Source organism: Lepidochelys olivacea, assembly GCF_965140295.1.
Source record: "Lepidochelys olivacea isolate rLepOli2 genome assembly, chromosome: 7".
Lineage (NCBI taxonomy): Eukaryota > Metazoa > Chordata > Testudines > Cheloniidae > Lepidochelys > Lepidochelys olivacea.
In genome coordinates, this window is record NC_140417.1 from 19,029,568 (window position 1) to 19,049,716 (window position 20,149).

Sequence of the window (20,149 nt, forward strand, 5' to 3'; positions counted from 1 at the left end):
GTTTGTACAATGCCTAGCACAGGGGTGAGGCCCTGGTCCATAACTGGAATCCCTAGGCATTATCACAATACAAATAAACAATAATTATGTAGCATGTAGTCTTAGAAGAGGCACAGATAACTTTGTCTAAGCTACTAACAACACCTGAGATTATAAGTGAAAAATTTTAAACTAACTTTTTTTCCCCATTAATTTTATTTACTTTTTGCATTTCACTCAGTTTGGACAATGAAAACTACTTGCTGGTTTCTCTTTCTGGTTCTCATGCAATAACACAGTGTTTGGGTTTGTCCAAGGTTTAAATCCAAACTACAAGCTTTTAACATTTTCGTGAAATGAAGACAAATGTTTTTATTGAAATTTTTGTTTGTAAAGAAAACCTACATTTGGGCCTAAAATGACCTGACACGAGGCTTTAACAGTTATAGCATTAGCATTTATAAAGCTCCAAAGCTTGTCTGAGGTTGTTAATGCTGTTTTTAAATTATTTATTTGTTGCTAAGCCTGAAAGAAGGAAGGATGGTTTTGTGGATAAGGCCTGGGATCTTATGGGTTTAATTCCCATGTTTGCCATAGACTTCCCTTGTGACTTTGGGTAAGTAATTTTGTGCCTCAATTCCACATCTGTAAAATGGAAATAATAATATTTCTTTGCATCCTTGACTGTGTTGTCTTTATAGAATGTGAGCTCTTTGGGTCCAGAACTGTCTTAGTGTAAGTAAAGTAAGTAGCGTCCTGGGACCTCTAAGTGATTCTAGAATATAATAAGAAACAATCTCCTTATGAAAACGTAAATAGATTATAGTATTTTGCTAGTGTGACAGCCACCAGCTTGGCCAACCACTAGGCACCTCCAGAGCTAAATGCAAAAGCTGCCACAGCTTGAGCTAAAGAGTCAGGTTCTGTGGGTTGTAACAGATTCATATCCTCTGTGAATTGGGCACCAAGAGGGCTGTGTAATGCACATGGACCAGTAGGTTACAAAGGCCTGGTCTACACTACGAGTTTATGTCGGATTTAGCAGCATTAAATCCGAATTAACCCTGCACCCGTCCACACAACGAAGCCATTTTTTCGACATAAAGGGCTCTTAAAACCAATTTCTGTACTCCTCCCCAATGAGGGGATTAGCGCTGAAATCGACATCGCCGTTTTGAATTAGGGTTAGTGTGGACACAATTCGAAGGTATTGGCCTCTGGGAGCTATCCCACAGTGCACTGTTGTGACTGCTCTGGACAGCACTCTGAACTCGGATGTACTGGCCAGGTGTACAGGAAAAGCCCCGGGACTTTTTGAATCTCATTTCCTGTTTGGCCAGGTGAGTTCATCAGCACAGGTGACCATGCAGTCCCAGAATCGAAAAAGAGCTCCAGCATGGACCGAACGGGAGGTACTGGATCTGATCGCTGTATGGGGAGAGGAATCCGTGCTATCAGAACTACGTTCCAAAATACGAAATGCCAAAACATTTCAAAAAATCTCAGAGGCCATGAGGGACAGAGGCTATATCAGGGACGCAACACACTGCCGCGTGAAACTTAAGGAGCTCAGACAAGCGTACCAGAAAACCAAAGAATCAAACAGACGCTCTGGGACAGAGCCCCAGACGTGCCGCTTCTATGCTGAACTGCATCCAATTCTAGGGGGGGGCCGTCACCACTACCCCACCCCTGTCCGTGGACTCCGAGGATGGGATACTCTCCGCCATGGCTGAGGATTTTGCAGATGGGGAAGATGAGGAGGAGGACGAGCTTGGGGAGAGCACACAGCACACCATTTTCGCCGACAGCCAGGATCTTTTTATCACCCTGACTGAAATACCCTCCCAACCCAATGAAGCCGGAGAAGGGACCTCTGCTGAGTGTACCTTTTTAAATATAATACATGTCATAAAAGCAAGCGTTTTTTAATGATTAAGTAGCCCTGAGGACTTGGGATGTATTCGTGGCCAGTACTGCTACTGGAAAAGTCTGTTAACATGTCTGGGGATGGAGTGGAAATCTTCCAGGGACATCTCCATGAAGCTCTCCTGGAGGTACTCTAAAGCCTTTGCAGAAGGTTTCTGGGGAGAGCAGCCTTATTCCATCCTCCATGGTAGGACATTTTACTATGCCATGCTAGTAGCAAGTAATCTGGTATGATTGCATGACAAAGCCTGGCAGCGTATGGTCCCGGTCTTTGCTGGCATTCAGGCAACATCCGTTCTTTATCTCTCTGTGTTATCCTCAGGAGAGTGATATCATTCATGGTAACCTGGTTGAAATAGGGGAATTTGATTAAGGGGACATTCAGAGGTGGCCGTTCCTACTGGGCTGCTTGCCTGTGGCTGAAAATAAATCCTCCCCGCAATTAGCCACGCGGTGGGAGGGGGGGCCATTGGTGCTGAGCTGTTCGCGTTTGGCTAGCAGGGATCTTCCCTGATGCCAGCCAGGCAGTGGGGGAGGGGAAAAGCAATCATCCCAGAGAATTGGTTGGGGGGAAGGGGTTAGTTTGGTTTCTGCTGCTGCACGTTAACAGGAAAACTGCAGCAGTAAATGGCCAACTCAACGGGATTTGCTTGGTATGGGAAAGGAGGGGCTGCTGTTATGAAGGTTGCAGAAGCCGAAAGACTATAGCTTAGCATGGGTGCCTGCAAGCCGAATTCTGTTGCCTGCATGTGATCTCTAACACCAAAGCCGCAGGCACTCAATATAAGATGCAAAATGCGACCTTGTACCAAAATCACATGTGCTATGTAATGTGAATAGTGTTGTTCACTGTGAAAGAGTATAGCCATTGTTCTGTAAAATGTATCTTTTTAAATACTTCACTCCCTTTTTTAACTCCAGCAGCTGCAAATGTTTCAAGCCTCCCTCCTCCATCCCAGAGGCTATCTCAGATAAGGCAGCGAAAAAAACGCACCTGCAATGACATGTTCTCTGAGCTCATGCAGTCGTCCGGCACTGACAGAGCTGTGTGGAGGGACACAATAGCAGAGTACAGGACTGTGGCCAATGAACGTGAGGAGAGGTGGTGGTAGGAAGATCAGAGGAGGCATGAGGAAACGCTGGGAATACTGCAGGATCAAACGGACATGCTCTGGCGTCTGGTGGAGGTTCAGGAATGGCAGCAGGACCACAGACTGCCACTGCAGCCCCTGCTTAACCGCCCTCCCTCCTCCCCAAGTTCCATAGCCTCCTCACCCAGACGCCCAAGAACGCGGGGTGGGAGGCTCTGGGCACCCAACCACCCCACCCCAGTGGACAGCCCAAGCAACAGAAGGCTGGCATTCAACAAGTTTTAAAGTGGCCTTTTCCTTCCCTCCTATCCTCCTCCCACACCCCACCCAGGCTACCTTGTGAGTTATCTCCCTATTTTTATAATCAATTAATAAAGAATACATGTTTTTTAAACAATAGTGACTTTATTTCCTTTGCAAGCAAGCTGTGATCGAAGGCAGGAGGGCGGGTGGCTTACAGGGAATTAGAGTCAACCAAGGGGGCGGGTTTTCATCAAGGAGAAACAAACAGAAGTGTCACACAGTACCCTGGCCAGTCATGAAACTGGTTTTCAAAGCTTCTCTGATGCGCACTGCTTCCTGCTGTATTCTTCTAACCGCCCTGGTGTCTGGCTGCGCGTATTCAGCTGCCAGGCGATTTGCATCAACCTCCCACCCTGCCATAAATGTCTGCCCCTTACTCTCACAGAGATTGTGGAGCACACAACAAGCAGCAATTACAATTGGAATATTGCTTGTGCTGAGACCTAACCGAGTCAGTAAACTGCGCCAGCGCGCTTTCAAATGTCCAAAAGCACATTCTACCACCATTCTGCACTTGCTCAGCCTGTAGTTGATCAGCTCCTGACTACTGTCCAGGCTGCCTGTGTATGGCTTCATGAGCCAGGGCATTAAGGGTAGGCTGGGTCCCCAAGGATAACTATAGGCATTTCAACATCCCCAACAGTTATTTTCTGGTCTGGGAAGTAAATCCCTTCCTGCAGCTGTTTAAACAGACCAGAGTTCCTGAAGACGTTAGCGTCATGAACCTTTCCCGGCCATCCCATGTTGATGTTGGTGAAATGTTCCTTGTGATCCACCAGTGCTTGCAGCACCATTTAAAAGTACTCCTTGTGGTTTATGTACTGGCTGCCCTGGTGGTCCGGTCCCAAGATAGGGATATGCGTTCCATCTATAGCCCCACCACAGTTAGGGAATCCCATTGCAGCAAAGCCATCTAGTATGACCTGCACATTTCCCAGAGTCACTAACTTTGATAGCAGCAGCTCAGTGATTGCGTTGGCTACTTGCATCACAGCAACCCCCACAGTAGATTTGCCCACTCCAAATTGATTCCTGACTGACCGGTAGCTGTCTGGCGTTGCAAGTTTCCACAGGGCTATTGCCACTCGCTTGTGAACTGTGCGGGCTGCTCTCATCTTGGTATTCTTGTGCTTCAGGGAAAGCAAGTCACAAAGTTCCATGAAACTGCCCTTATGCATGCGAAAGTTTCGGAGCCACTGGGAATCATCCCAGACCTGCAACACTATGTGGTCCCATCACTCTGTGCTTGTTTCCTGTGCCCGGAATCGGCATTCCATGGCATGAGCCTGCCCCATTAACACCATTATCTCCAAATTGCGGGGGAACGCGGTTTTAGAAAAAAGTGTGTTCATGTCCTCATCACCGTGCTGCTGTCGCCTCCTCACCTGGTTTTTCAGGTGCTGGTTCTGCATACGCTGCACGATAATGCACAAGGCGTTTACAATGATCATAACTGCTGTGGTGAGCTGAATGGGTTCCATGCTTGCTGTGCAATGGTGTCTGCTCCTGCTCGGGCAATCTAGGGAAAAGGGTGCAAAACAATTGTTTGCCGTTGGTCTGGCGGAGGGAGGGGCAACTGACAACATGGCTTACAGGGTTGTCTTACAGGGAATTAAAATCAACAAAGGGGGTGGCTTGGCGAGAAACAGAATGGCCCCCTCAAGGATAGAACTCAAAACTGGGTTTAGCAGGCTGTTGATTTCACGGAGGGAGGGAGGAGAAAATGAATACAAAACAAATCTGGTCTATTTCTAGTTTTGAGCTACTTCATCTATCTTTATACATCTTGCTGGCAGCAGTCTATGCAGTACGACCGCTAGCCATCATCATCTCCTGGGTGCTCGGCAGAAGATGATGCAGTATGACTGCTGGCCGTCGTCTTCTGCTGGCTGCAGATTAAAAGACAGTGCACTGCCGGTAGGACTGAGTTGCCATGAGACGAAACTTAAAAGGGAAATGACCTGGCTGAGTCACTCCCATGTTTGCCTAGGTGCCCATGATCTCATCGAGGTTGGGTAAAAGAGCACCCTGGACTACGTTGACGACGGCTACCAGTCATACTGCACTGTCTGCTGCCAAAAGGCAATAAACTGTTGCTGTGTAGCAATGCAGTACCACGTCTGCCAGCACCCAGGAGACATACGGTGACGGTTAGCTGAGTGGGTTCCTTGCCGTGGTATGGTGTCTGCACAGGTAACTCAAGAAAAAAGGCGCAAAACAATTGTCTGCCCTTGCTTTCACGGAGGGAGGCCTGACGATATGTACCCAGAACTACCCACGACAATGTTTTAGCCCCATCAGGCACTGGGATTTCTACCTAGAATTCAATGGGTGGCGGAGACTGCGGGAACTGTGGGATAGCTACCTACAGTGCAACGCTCCAGAAGTCGACGGTTGCCTCGGTACTGTGGACACACTCCACCGACTACATGCACTTAGAGCACTTGTGTGGGGACACACACAATCGACTGTATAAAAACGCTTTCAACAAAACCGACTTCTATAAATTCGACCTAATTTCGTAGTGTAGACAAGGCCAAAGGGACATATTAAACCATCAGGTACATTTTTCAGTTTTTCTTGCCTTTTCTTTGCTGTAAACCAAGGCGTTGGGGTAGACAGTATCGTTCTGTTTTCTGAATCATTCCTGTTCATTTAGTGATAATAGCACATAAAACAGCCTGTACAGTGTCACAGTTCAGCACGGTCAAGCAAGCATAATTTCACCAAGCTCAAGATTATGGATGCCATGAATGAAACAGGGGTGCCAGCAAGAGAATGTTAATCATAAAGGAGAATGCTTCTGTTCACCTGTCAGTAGTCCGGCAATCGGTAGTGTTGGGAAAGGGAAAAAGTGATGAGTTTAATGGGGGGGGCGGGTAAAAGCAGCTGGGGCTGCTGCCCCTTGTCCCTATCCCGCTCCTTGCTGTAACTTGAGAGGCTACAAATAACTGCCGGCAGGTGGCGCCCGTAGCTCAGCAGCCTGGACTCCGGGCTATTTATATCCCATGATTACAGTGCAGGGGCTCAGCTTTTCCAGCGACTTCGAAGGGGGTGGGGGGTAGAGAGGAAAACACCACCCCAGCCTCACTGTGTCCCTTCTGTCGCCATATTCTCCATGCAGATCTCCAGCAAGCAAGCACCCCGGCTCAGGGCAGCACGAAACTTCAACATCCCCTAAAAAATCCAGGCTTTAGTAAGGGGAGCACCTTCTAGGAGCTGCAGGGCAAGATGACTAACGTGTCCTATCACATCTCTAACCTCCTGGAGAAGATGACATCCACTGACAAAGATTTTAGGTAGGATCCCAGCTGCTGTTTGAGATTAGTTTGGGGGAGATCTCGTTAATCGCAACTCACTAGTTAGGGGTAGCAAGGTGCGTATCTGCAAACCCATACAAGGGAGAGATCTTGTTGACTGCAGCTAGTTCAACCCTCCTAGAGTAGAGAGGGGTTGTTTTATTAATTGCAGCTAGTACAAAACCCGAAAAAAGAGGAGGTGTCAATTGCAAAATTCCTTAAGGGTCAGCTGCAATCAGTGCAATCTCCCCGCCCCCCAAAGGGTGAGGAATCTGCTGTATGTTCTGGGATTGATTAGTAAACACATGAATGCCCAAACGAAGGGCTCCGTGGTTGGTGGTGGGGAAACAAGCTAAGTTTTTTTTAGTTTATCTTACAAGTGGTTAGAGATTTTGCTCTTATTTTATAGAACTCTCTCCCTCTCAACCTCCACCCCCCCATGCCCGAATTGGGGCCTGAGGGGCACTGGACAGCAGCAGCTAGGGGAGAAAAAATCCTAATCAGCTGCTATTATCTGGGAAAATATCTGCTGTGTGTTCTGTGCTGTTCAAGAAAAATAAAAAGGCATATGAGGCCTTCTTTTAAAAGTAGTTGGATGGTGGTGGTCCCTCATCACTGGTTTATTTGTATGTGTTTGGAGGGGGGTGAACAAACCCACTTGGAGTTCAAATAAAGTAATAGTGTAGGACAGTGAATCATCAGTCATAAGCCACAAAAGTGAAGGGGAAAGTTGGTATGGAGTAACACATGTAGCTTTTATTGGCCTGAATAAATGATTAAGTAAAAGGGTAAGATATCCCAACCTGTTAAAGAGGAACTAAGGGTTACTATTATCAGGTAGTTAGGGGCCCAAAATACAGATTTTTTTTTATGTTAAAAACAGAATTTATTATTTTTTAAAATATGCGTCTACAACTTAAACATTGCAGCATTGTGCTAGAGAACCCTAAGTGAAGCTGACTAGAAGGAAACACGCAATTGTCTCTTTTAATTGTCCAAAAAGAGAGAAATACCTAAACTGAACAAATAGTTTAATAATGAGATAAGCAAATTAAAACAACTTCTATTTTAATAACCTCAGGGCCAAAACTATGCCGTAAGTGACTTCTGTTGGCATCAGTGGGATTTGTTCTAGAGTATCAAAGAGCAGATCTTAAAATAGAATTTGATCCTAAAATATTATTAGTAGCTTGTTCAGATTTTTAAAATGATTTTATTTTAATTAAAGGTCCTTTTAAATTAAGTAGTAATTGTCCTGTGTGTGTATCCTCTTACCATCCATTCATGCAGTTGGATTTTGAAATACTTCTTTAAGGAGTACTTTAATTTTATTGGTCATGGTTTTGTCATGTTTTATGTGCAGCATTTTGCCTTTGAAAAGTGTTTTATGGAACTGCAGTAAAGTGTAGCACATGTACCCAAGGATATGGATACAGTATTACAGGTTTTCGCTGTGCTCAAATCCTTTATTTTTAAACTATATTGGCATGTTGAGGAAATATTTTGTTTCCACTAAAATACTTCTCTAAATGGACCAAGATGCTCAGCTGCTTTTATTCTTTTGGGTATATATGTTTCTGGAAAGGCAAATAAACCTTGTTAGACTTTGGAGTCAGTGGTATTCAAGGTGCTCTATAAATAAAATGTAATAGGTGTGTTTAAAAAATGTGCTGATTCACTATGAAAGATTTTTACTCTATTGCAATTCTGCCAACTGTACCCCTGCCCCCAGCCAGAATGGGTAATGTTTATGCCAGATAGGAAGGTTTGAGGTACTTCATAAGAGAGAGGTTTTTTTATTTTTATTTATAGTAGTATAACTTCTAGAAGACATGTCTACGTTTTTTGATGATAAAATGGATTTTTTTTTTCCCCCCAATGAAGCTGATGATAGAGCAGCTTCATTAGCTCTTATTCAGGATCTTTACATGTGTTGTCATGCTTTGTGCAGACTTCCAATTTAAAATGGAGCTAAATAGTCCTTGCTTAATCAAAAATAAAGTCAAATATTGTTTAAATTGTAGATCAGTAATTCCTTTAATTCTCTCATCTTCAATTTCTGGCTGGTGATCTAAGAGTCTCTTATCCCAGATGTAGTTATTTTGCTACTCAAGCACAGGCTTACACACCAAAGACATGGCAAAACTATTGCGGTAGCATTTTTAAATGCTGAACATGCTGATTGGAAGCTTGATTTTTAAAATGTAGCTTAAGCAGCTTGTGAAATGAAAGGGAGTTATTTCCATTTAGTCCCTTTTGGATATTTATCCATGTTATAAAATTACACTCACTAATAGGGAGCTGCAATTCTAAGGATTTTCTGAACCTGGAGGCCAAATATTTGGTTTCATTTGTGAAAAGATGTGCATCTGAAAGTCATCCATCTAGCTGAACGTTAAATCTAAATAACTAGTGGCAATAAGGAATAAAGTCATCATGAATGGCTGCTTCTCACATGTGGGATATGAGAAGGATCAGTATTGGGAACTGTGATGTAGATATTGATGATTTGGGGTACAGGTAGCCTGGAAAAATGTGTCTCTTGCACTAGTGCAGCTTCACTAGTGCGAGCAACAGTAGAAGCTGTAGCCTAGGTAGAGTGCCTTGTATCTCATAACCCGGGATGGTAAAAGAGCCTACATCCTGACTACAGTACAGCTTTCAATATTAGTAGCATTGGTGGGGCTACAGTGGTGCAGAAAAACACATTTTTTCAGTATAGATAAGGCCTCTAAGGAGGAAGTAAACAAGAGAGGAGGTTAAATTTTTTGATGATACAACAAACCATTCAGATTTTTGAAGAATACAAGACACTCCAGAAGGAAATAAACAAACTGAGTGACTAGACTGAACAATAGAAGTTTAAATATAGCCTAGATCAGTATTTCTCAGTGACTGGCCCATGCGGCGCCAGTCCCTGGGATCTCCCTGGCACATTTTAGGAAGGCAACAAGCTGGTCCCTGGTATCAAAAAGGTTGAGAAACACTAGCCTAGATAACTTTAAAGTGCACTTCTAGTCTGAGGACTATTTTCCACTGAATGCATCCGACGAAGTGAGCTGTAGCCCACGACAGTTTATGCTCAAATAAATTGGTTAGTCTCTAAAGGTGCTACAAGTCCTCCTTTTCTTTTTGCGGATACAGACTAACACGGCTGCTACGCTGAATGCTAGTCTGAGGAGTGATTATGTAAAAGTGGCACTTTCTTTCTCAAGAGATTTTCTCTCTGTGTAATCAGCATACTATCCGCTTGTTTGCGTGATTAAAATAAGTTTTTACTCTGTCAACTTTGCAAGAGAGTGAGCTAGCTTTTATTTTGTCTCCTGCATTATCAACAGAATTGTTAGCAAAGGTACAGTTGTCGGACCATCTTCTGCCCTCAGTTTTATAATTGTGCCTCAGTGAAACTGAAGGCAGAATCTGGCTGTCAGAAGTTTTATGACTAGTAATGATGAGTAAGCTAGAAAGAGCCTATCTGGATTTTCAGATCCCAGGCTGACTTTTGCAGGACTGACAATTAGAAAACACATTTTGTTCTCGTAACCCGAGACCATTCCATCTGGAAACATTGAGACCAAGTACATGTGGAATGCCACAATACCATTTTTGTAGAGTCATGTTTCAGAGCAGATCTGAGGGGAGAGAATAACTTAAAATTCTCCTGTGTCTTGTCTCACTTTGTTCTGAACTAGCTGAATTCTTTGCCACCAATTCCTTCTGCCTGAGTTCCCCCACTTGTCCAAACGGGGGATGGAGGAACTACTTTCTTAACTAATTCACAGGAGGGTTGTGAGGATTAATTAGTTAGTGTTTAAGTGCTTTCCATATTTGTGCCATGTGAATACTAAATTTTATCCTCTGCACTGATCTCTGTGAAATGTATCTGTGTTTACATACCGGTCAACCTATTGTTGATATTCTTTGTTTCAGATTTATGGCCACCAATGACCTGATGATGGAACTGCAGAAAGATTCCATAAAGCTGGATGAAGACAGTGAGAAGAAAGTTGTGAAAATGCTTTTAAAATTGCTTGAGGACAAAAACGGGGAGGTGCAGAACTTGGCTGTCAAGTGGTAAGAGCCTCTATACGGAGTAACACACATACTAGTAGCAATGAAACTGTCAAATAATCCAGAAAATTCTTTAGAATAGAGCCCTAGGTATACAGTGTCTTACAGCTTCCTTTCAGAGTAGCAGCCACGTTAGGCTGTAGTTGCAAAAAGAGAAGGAGGACTTGTGGCACCTTAGAGACTAACCAATTTATTTGCGCATAAGCTTTCATGAGCTACAGCTCACTTCATCAGATGCATACTGTGGAAAGCATAGAAGATCTTTTTATACACCCATTTTTTCGTGCTTTGTGTGTATAAAAAGATCTCCTCTACTTTCCACAGTATGCATCCGATGAAGTGAGCTGTAGCTCACGAAAGCTTATGCTCAGATAAATTGGTTAGTCAATAAGGTGCCACAAGTCCTCCTTTTCTTTTTGCGAATACAAACTAACACAGCTGTTACTCTGAACACTATAACAAGAGAGTGATCATTTAAGGTGAGCTATTACCAGCAGGAGAACGGGGTGGAGGTGGGGGAGCGGGAAACGTTTTGTAGTGATAATCAAGGTGGGCCATTTCCAGCAGTTGACAAGAACGTCTGAGGAACAGTGGGGGGTGGAGGGGGGGAATAGTTTTACTTTGTGTAATGACCCATCCACTCCCAGTCTTTATTCGAGCCTAAGTTAATTGTATCCAGTTTGCAAATTAATTCCAATTCAGCAGTCTCTCGTTGGAGTCTGTTTTTGAAGTTTTTTTTGTTGAAGAATTGCAACTTTTAGGTCTGTAATCGAGTGACCAAAGAGATTGAAGTGTTCTCCGACTGGTTTATGAATGTTATAATTCTTGACGTCTGATTTGTGTCCATTTATTCTTTTACGTAGAGACTGTCCAGTTTGACCAATGTACATGGCAGAGGGGCATTGCTGGCACATGATGGCATATATCACATTGGTAGATGTGCAGGTGAACGAGTCTCTACATGCAACTACAGCATTTGCTCAAGAAACTTCCTGAAAAAGCACAAGATCAAATCCGTACAGACACACCCCTGGAACCCCGACCTGGGATATTCTATCTACTACCCAAGATCCATAAACCTGGAAATCCTGGGCACCCCATCATCTCAGGCATTGGCACCCTGACAGCAGGATTGTCTGGCTATGTAGACTCCCTCCTCAGGCCCTACACTACCAGCACTCCCAGCTACCTTCGAGACACCACTGATTTCCTGAGGAAACTACAATCCATTGGTGATCTTCCTGATAACACCGTCCTGGCCGCTATGGATGTAGAAGCCCTCTACACCAACATTCCACACAAAGATGGACTACAAGCCGTCAAGAACACTATCCCCGATAATGTCACGGCTAACCTGGTGGCTGAACTTTGTGACTTTGTCCTTACCCATAACTATTTTACATTTGGGGACAATGTATACCTTCAGATCAGCGGCACTGCTATGGGTACCCGCATGGCCCCACAGTATGCCAACATTTTTATAGCTGATTTAGAACAACGCTTCCTCAGCTCTCGTCCCCTAAAGCCCCTACTCTACTTGCGCTATATTGATGACATCTTCATCATCTGGACCCATGGAAAAGAAGCCCTTGAGGAATTCCACCATGATTTCAACAATTTCCATCCCACCATCAACCTCAGCCTGGTCCAGTCCACACAAGAGATCCACTTCTTGGACACTACAGTGCTAATAAACAATGGTCACATAAACACCACCCTATACCGGAAACCTACTGACCGCTATTCCTACCTACGTGCCTCCAGCTTTCACCCTGACCACACCACACGATCCATCGTCTACAGCCAAGCTCTGCGATACAACCGCATTTGCTCCAACCCCTCAGACAGAGACAAACACCTACAAGATCTCTGTCAAGCTTTCTTACAACTACAATACCCACCTGCGGAAGTGAAGAAACAGATTGATAGAGCCAGAAGAGTTCCCAGAAGTTACCTACTACAGGACAGGCCTAACAAAGAAAATAACAGAACGCCACTAGCCGTCACCTTCAGCCCCCAACTAAAACCCCTCCAACGCATTATCAAGGATCTACAACCTATCCTAAAGGATGACCCAACACTCTCACAAATCTTGGGAGACAGGCCAGTCCTTGCCTACAGACAGCCCCGCAACCTGAAGCAAATACTCACCAACAACCACATACCACGCAACAGAACCACTAACCCAGGAACTTATCCTTGCAACAAAGCCCGTTGCCAATTGTGCCCACATATCTATTCAGGGGACACCATCACAGGGCCTAATAACATCAGCCACACTATCAGAGGCTCGTTCACCTGCACATCCACCAATGTGATATATGCCATCATGTGCCAGCAATGCCCCTCTGCCATTTACATTGGTCAAACTGGACAGTCTCTACGTAAAAGAATAAATGGACACAAATCAGATGTCAAGAATTATAACATTCATAAACCAGTCGGAGAACACTTCAGTCTCTCTGGTCACGCAATCACAGACATGAAGGTCGCTATCTTAAAACAAAAAAACTTCAAATCCAGACTCCAGCGAGAAACTGCTGAATTGGAATTCATTTGCAAATTGGATACTATTAATTTAGGCTTAAATAGAGACTGGGAGTGGCTAAGTCATTATGCAAGGTAGCCTATTTCCCCTTGTTTTTTCCTACCCTCCCCCCCCCCCCCCGACGTTCTGGTTAAACTTGGATTTAAACTTGGAGAGTGGTCAGTTTGGATGAGCTATTGCCAGCAGGAGAGTGAGTTTGTGTGTGTGTGTGTGTGTGTGTCCCCGGGGAAAAAAAACGGGGGGGGGCGGGGGTGAGAAAGCCTGGATTTGTGCTGGACATGGCCCACCTTGATTACCATGCACATTGTAGGGAGAGTGGTCACTTTGGATGAGCTATTGCCAGCAGGAGAGTGAGTTTGTGTGTGTGTTTTTTGGAGGGGGTGAGAGAACCTTGATTTGTGCAGGAAATGGCCCACCTTGATTATCATGCACATTGTGTAGAGAGTTGTCACTTTGGATGGGCTATTACCAGCACGAGAGTGAGTTTGTGTGTGTGGGCGGGGGGGGTTGAGGGTGAGAAAACCTAGATTTGTGCTGGAAATGGCTCAACTTGATGATCACTTTAGATAAGCTATTACCAGCAGGACAGTGGGGTGGGAGGGGGTATTGTTTCATGTTCTCTGTGTGTATATAAAGTCTGCTGCAGTTTCCACGGTATGCATCCAATGAAGTGAGCTGTAGCTCACGAAAGCTCATGCTCAAATAAATTAGTTAGTCTCTAAGGTGCCACAAGTACTCCTTTTCTTTTTGAGTCTCTGAGAGTGTGACTGATGTGATTAGGCCCTATGATGGTGTCCCCTGAATAGATATGTGGACACATTTGGCAACGGGCTTTGTTGCAAGGATAGGTTCCTGGGTTAGTGGTTCTGTTGTGTGGTGTGTGGTTGCTGGTGAGCATTTGCTTCAGGTTTGGGGGCTGTCTGTAAGCAAGGACTGGCCTGTCTCCCAAGATCTGTGAGAGTGATGGGTCGTCCTTCAGGATAGGTTGTAGATTGAATCTTCCGTATGAATGCTTTCTGTCTGATAAAAGGCAGCGACAGTCTCTAGTTATGGTGAGAGATGTGTGGGTAGGGATGAATGTATAATAGTTTTGTAGGAACAGTAGATGAAACTATCGAAAGGCTTATATTGTAGATTTTGCCATATCTAAACTTGCATCTTTAAAATTTTATTTCTTCAGAGAGGGGTCCAGATTAAAAAAAAAAAAAGTTTGCAAATGATACCAAGCTTGGAGGGGTTGCAAGTGCTTTGGAGGATAGGATTAAAATGACTTCCTAGGGAGGAGTACTGTAGAAAGGGATCTGGGGGGTCACAGTGGATCACAAGCTAAATATGAGTCAACAGTGTAACACTGTTGCAAAAAAAGAAAACATTCTGGGATGCATTAGCATAGGGGTTCTCAAACTGGGGATCGGGACCCCTCGGGGTGGTGAGGTTATTACATGGGGGAGGGAGGTCGCGATCTGTCAGCCTCTACCCCAAACTCCACTTTGCCTCCCGCATTTATAATGGTGTTAAATATATTTAAAAGTGTTTTTAATTTATAAGTGGGGGTCTGTCAAGGTTCCTCCCCCACTCTGAACTCTAGGGTACAGATGTGGGGACCTGCATGAAAAACCTCCTAAGCTTATCTTTACCAGCTTAGGTCAAAACTTCCCCAAGGTACAAAATATTCCACCCGTCGTCCTTGTACTGGCCGCTACCACCACCAAACTAATACTGGTTACTGGGGAAGAGCTGTTTGGACGCGTCCTTCCCCCCAAAATACTTCCCAAAACCTTGCACCCCACTTCCTGGACAAGGTTTGGTAAAAAGCCTCACCAATTTGCCTAGGTGACTACAGACCCAGACCCTTGGATCTTAAGAACAATGAACAATCCTCCCAACACTTGCACCCCCCCTTTCCTGGGAAATGTTGGATAAAAAGCCTCACCAATTTGCATAGGTGACCACAGACCCAAACCCTTGGATCTGAGAACAATGGAAAAGCATTCAGTTTTTTACAAGACTTTTAATAAAAAATAGAAGTAAATAGGAATAAAGAAATCCCCCCTGTAAAATCAGGATGGTAGATATCTTACAGGGTAATTAGATTCGAAAACATAGAGAACCCCTCTAGGCAAAACCTTAAGTTACAAAAAAGATACACAGACAGAAATAGTTATTCTATTCAGCACAATTCTTTTCTCAGCCATTTAAAGAAATCATAATCGAACACATACCTAGCTAGATTACTTACTAAAAGTTCTAAGACTCCATTCCTGGTCTATCCCAGGCAAAGACCCAGCAGACAGACAGACACAGACCCTTTGTTTCTCTCCCTCCTCCCAGCTTTTGAAAGTATCTTGTCTCCTCATTGGTCATTTTGGTCAGGTGCCAGCGAGGTTACCTTTAGCTTCTTAACCCTTACAGGTGAGAGGAGCTTTCCCCTGGCCAGGAGGGATTTCAAAGGGATTTCAACCCTTCCCTTTATATTTATGACAGGGTCACACTCAGAGGCTTACTATGTGAAAGGGGTCACCAGTACAAAAGTTTGAGAACCACTGTATTAACAGGGGTGTTGTAAGCAAGACACAAGAAGTAATACTTCCACTCTACTCTGAACTGATTAGGTCTCAGCTGGAGTATTGTGTCCAATTCTGGGTGACACATTTCAGGAAAGATGTAGACAAATTGGAGAAAGTCCATAGAAGAGCAAAAAAATGATTAAAGGTCTAGAAAACATGACCTATGAAGGACAATTGAAAAAATTGGGTTTGTTTTGTCTGGGGAAGAGAAGACTGATGGGGAACATAACAATTTTCAAGTACATAGAAGGTTGCTAACCTGGAGGAGGGAGAAAAATTGTTCTCGTTAATCTCTGAGGATAGGACAAGAAGCAGTGGTCTTAAACTGTAGCAAGGGCAGTTCAGGTTGGACATTAGGTTCCACCATTGGTTTTGTTCTTACAGGGTAGTTAAGCCCTGGAATAAATTGCTTAAGGAGGTTGTGGAATCTCTGTCACTGGAGATTTTAAAGAGCAGGTTAGACAAACACCTGTCAGGGATGGTCTAAATCTGTGATTCTCAACAAGGGGTACGTGTACCCCTGCGGGTACGCGGAGGTCTTCCAGGAAGTACATCAGCTCATTTAGATTTTTGCCTAGGCCACATAAAAGCACTAGCAAAGTCAGTTCAAACTAAAATTTTATGCAGACAGTGATTTGTTTATACTTTTATTTATACTATATCAGCATGTCTCTCAGACTGTGGGCGAGTTCATTTTAATGGGGTCGCCAGTGTTAGACTCACTGGTGCCCAGGGCAGAAAGCCAAAGCCTGAGCCCTGCCACGCGGGGCTGAAGCCCAAGTTTTTAAGTGAGGTGAAACTTGGGGTACGCAAGACAGATCAGACTCCTGAAAGGGGTACAGTAGTCTGGAAAGGTTGAGAGCCCCTGGTCTAGATCCTACTTAGTCCTGCCTTGAGTACAGGGGACTGAACTAGAAGACTGCTCAAGGTCTCTTCCAGTCCTACGATTCTAGGATTCTGTGGTCAGTATCTTTAACAAGAGATTCCTTCGGATGCTGACAGTCTGGTTAGGCCCAACATCTGATCTGTGTGGCCTATACAGGGCACAGGACTGGGTTTCAGGAGACCTCTTGTCTCTTCCTGGATAGTCCGTGAGCTTTTTGTTTGATCCAGGCAAATCATGTAATTTCTGTGTCTTGGTTTCCCTATATGTAAAATAGGGATAACCGGTACTGTGAGATTCATGGACAAAAAGCGCTTACATTAGTGCTTATATTACTTTTCAAACTTTTGTATTTCAGAAGACTCATTTGGCTTCTAAATAGCTATTTTTGCCTCGATCACTGAATTAAAAAAAAAAAAGTTCCTACCAAAAAACAGGCTACATGTGAGCTCACAGTGTTAACTTTAACAAATGCTTTATTCTGTCAGCAGGTCCATGCCCCACTCTGTCATGGTTCTGATACACCAAAAAGGAAATACATGTAGGTTCATACAGATTCTGCACAATTAGCATCACAACAAGGAAAAATACAAGGTTTGCCAAATAGACAAGGATAAAACACTGTAGGTAAAGATACTTTTTGTTTTTAGGCTTTCAGGGAATTTTATCTGCTATGGACAGTCACAAATATTGTAACAAAATACATAACAGTGACACTTTCTAATGTAAACATTCTTAATAGTCAGATTGTTTACATGATGAATTCTTAATCGAAGGGTCCCATTCAGTTGCCTTTGAAATCAAAGGGAATGTTACTTTTGCTTCAGTGGGAACCAGATCTGGCTCCACTTGTGTATCTGAATAAACTTTAGTAAGATTGGGATATGTTGATGGAGGCTGCATGGTGCTGCGCAGGGTTTTGGACTCTCCGGAACAATTGGCACTCTTTCTTTATGAGCTAGATTCACAGCTGACTTTGATAAGAGTCCCAAGGAAACGGCAGTCATACGGTTTTACCATAATACAGTGCAGGATACTAAGCCTAAAATTCCAGTCCCAGTTCATGTGAAGCATTACTATTCTTGAAAAATGAGTTTGTCTTACAAGTATTATCGACAGTAGCAAAAAGTGTGGCAAAGTAATCCTCTTTCTCTCACCATGTGCACGTAGTCATGTTTGTAGCCAATTGAGAGAATACTATTGCTGAGTGTTAAATCTCTGGGGGCTGGTCATCTATGTATTTTTACCTTGGAATAACATCTTGGCAGTGTTTCTTTAGAACCCTGTTGAGCAAGATGGCTGTACTGCACATCAACCTCCCCCTCCCCCGGCCAGCTGCTAAATTCTGATAAGTTTTGCACATGGAAAGCGCAAGGTATGTTTTACTCAGATTGGATGCCTGACTTTATAATAGAGGAAAGAGACCAAGTCTAGTCTCTGTATGGAAGATGGTGAGCACAAACAAGCACAGTGACCCCCTCTAACATTCTGCATCTGAACTGGAATTCAAAATGGCAGCAGCTGTTCTTGCATCAGACTGGGAGACTCCTTCACATTTAAAGATGCATACACAGAAAACAGTATGACCTCATCTTTCATGTACTACAGATTTCTTAATTGATAAACAGGTTACACAAAGGGGCATGTTATGGATTAAGTCCCCATACTATGCCCACAGGAAATACTAGAAAGTAGTTGGAGAACCTGATAGTTTAGCTTGTATTCAGGCCAAACTCCCATTGAAGTCCTTCCCCAAATAAAGCCTGCAGCATCTGGCTCATGGTGTTTCTCTGTAAACAAGATGCTCAATTCTGTGAGTTACTTTCCCAGTGAGTCCTGTGGAAGGCGGAAGAATGGCCTTGCAATTAAGGCACAGGACTAGGGGGTTCTCTTACTGATACTGCTGCTGACTTGTGTGAGCTTGAGCAAATCACTTACGCTATAAGAAGTACAATGTATTATTACTATTAGAGTTGGGCTAAACATATTTTCTGTGAATGTTCATTTCAATAAAAAATTGAATTTTCTTTGTTTGCATTCCTTTCTGTTTGTATTTTCTGAATGTTCTCTAAACCAGATTTGTTAGTGGAATGTTTGTGGAAACAACTAATTGTCATGACATAGTATAAAATATTCATGGAAGATGAATAATTTTAAATTCAGAAACTTGAAATCTGATTTGAAGAGTTACCTTCATCTGATTAGAGAACTGAGACGTTACCATGTTACTTGTCTAATCAAAACTAACTAACACAGCTCAAACTTTGAATATAAAATATTTGCAACTAACTGCTCGTAAACACCCTACTGGCAATTATTGCACATGTAATTTTGAATAGTGGATTCATTAGAGACAATCTCATGTTGTTACTGACATAAGAGAGGAAAATGAATACTGGATTTGGTTAATCAGCTCTTGTTCTTACACTGTACAGAGGCAGAGTTCTCAGTCCGCATAGCAGTGGGCAACAGGAGGTAAATTACACATGGAAATATTAATGTTATTTTTAGACTGGTCAGTTTTGGCACCTTTTAAAACATGACTATAGATTTCAGTGTTAAAAGAACTAACATGGCTGCCTTGTCATAATTCAGTCTATTAGCTATTAAACTGCACATTCAATTAAGAAAATCTTATTTGGTATAAATAACTTGCCCTCCCCCTTCATATTTCCAATAGACTAATTGATGTTCTCCACTATGGATCTGATAATGACTTTAATGGGTCTTTAGTGATTTAGTTGGTGTTGGTCCTGCTTTGAGCAGGGGGTTGGACTAGATGACCTCTCTCTCTTCCAATCCTAATCTTTTATGATTCCATTGACTTCAGTGGGCTTTGGATCAGACCCTATCTGATGTGCTAACTAGCTAGGAATACGAAGTATGATGAGTAGATTTCTGACAGACCATCTGACATCAGTTTTTGATTTTAAACATGTTTCAATAATGATGGTAGTGTTTGTGACATTAGATCTGGTGCCCCCCTTATCTTAAAGAAATCTGAAGGACTACATCTGAAATCCAACACCAACCAGATCATCCTTCCTTTTGACATGAAGTGTGGTTTCTAGACAATGATTTTCTTCACATTTGGTCTGTCTTCTTTTTTCCTTCTGTAGTTTGGGCCCTTTGGTCAGCAAAGTGAAAGAATATCAGGTAGAAACTATTGTGGACTCTCTGTGTACAAACATGTTATCAGACAAGGAACAACTTCGGGATATCTCCAGCATTGGTCTGAAAACGGTCATTTCAGAGCTGCCTCCAGCGTCTACCGGTAAAATTCTTCCCTGAAATATGGTAAAATCTACTACAGCCTTTAGGAAGCAGAGTTCAGAACCTGTAGTTTTATGGGATTCCCTCTCCCCCAGCCCAGTGCTGTTAGTAATGGTGGGCACAGGCATAGGGAATTACAATGTAATGAATAAAGAGTTGAAGATGCTAATAAAATTGATTAAAGACAGGACTTGAAACAAAACCCT

At 43.4% G+C, this 20,149-nt stretch overlaps 1 protein-coding gene across 2 annotated transcripts in view; it reads left to right on the forward strand.

The window, feature by feature from the left end:
- The first annotated feature begins 577 nt into the window (after positions 1 to 577).
- Positions 578 to 20,149, forward strand: part of LOC311523724 (cullin-associated NEDD8-dissociated protein 1-like) — a 42,313-nt gene continuing 22,741 nt past the window's right edge. Inside the window, exons 1-4 of one of the 2 annotated variants that reach the window (XM_084634007.1) lie at positions 578 to 595; positions 6,427 to 6,601; positions 10,532 to 10,675; positions 19,790 to 19,944. In XM_084634007.1, the coding sequence (XP_084490133.1) occupies positions 6,534 to 6,601; positions 10,532 to 10,675; positions 19,790 to 19,944 (367 nt within the window). In that variant the 5' untranslated portion in view covers positions 578 to 595; positions 6,427 to 6,533. Of the gene's footprint in view, positions 596 to 5,960; positions 6,602 to 10,531; positions 10,676 to 19,789; positions 19,945 to 20,149 lie in introns of those variants that run through there. The other variant, XM_084634006.1, reaches the window with a different exon arrangement.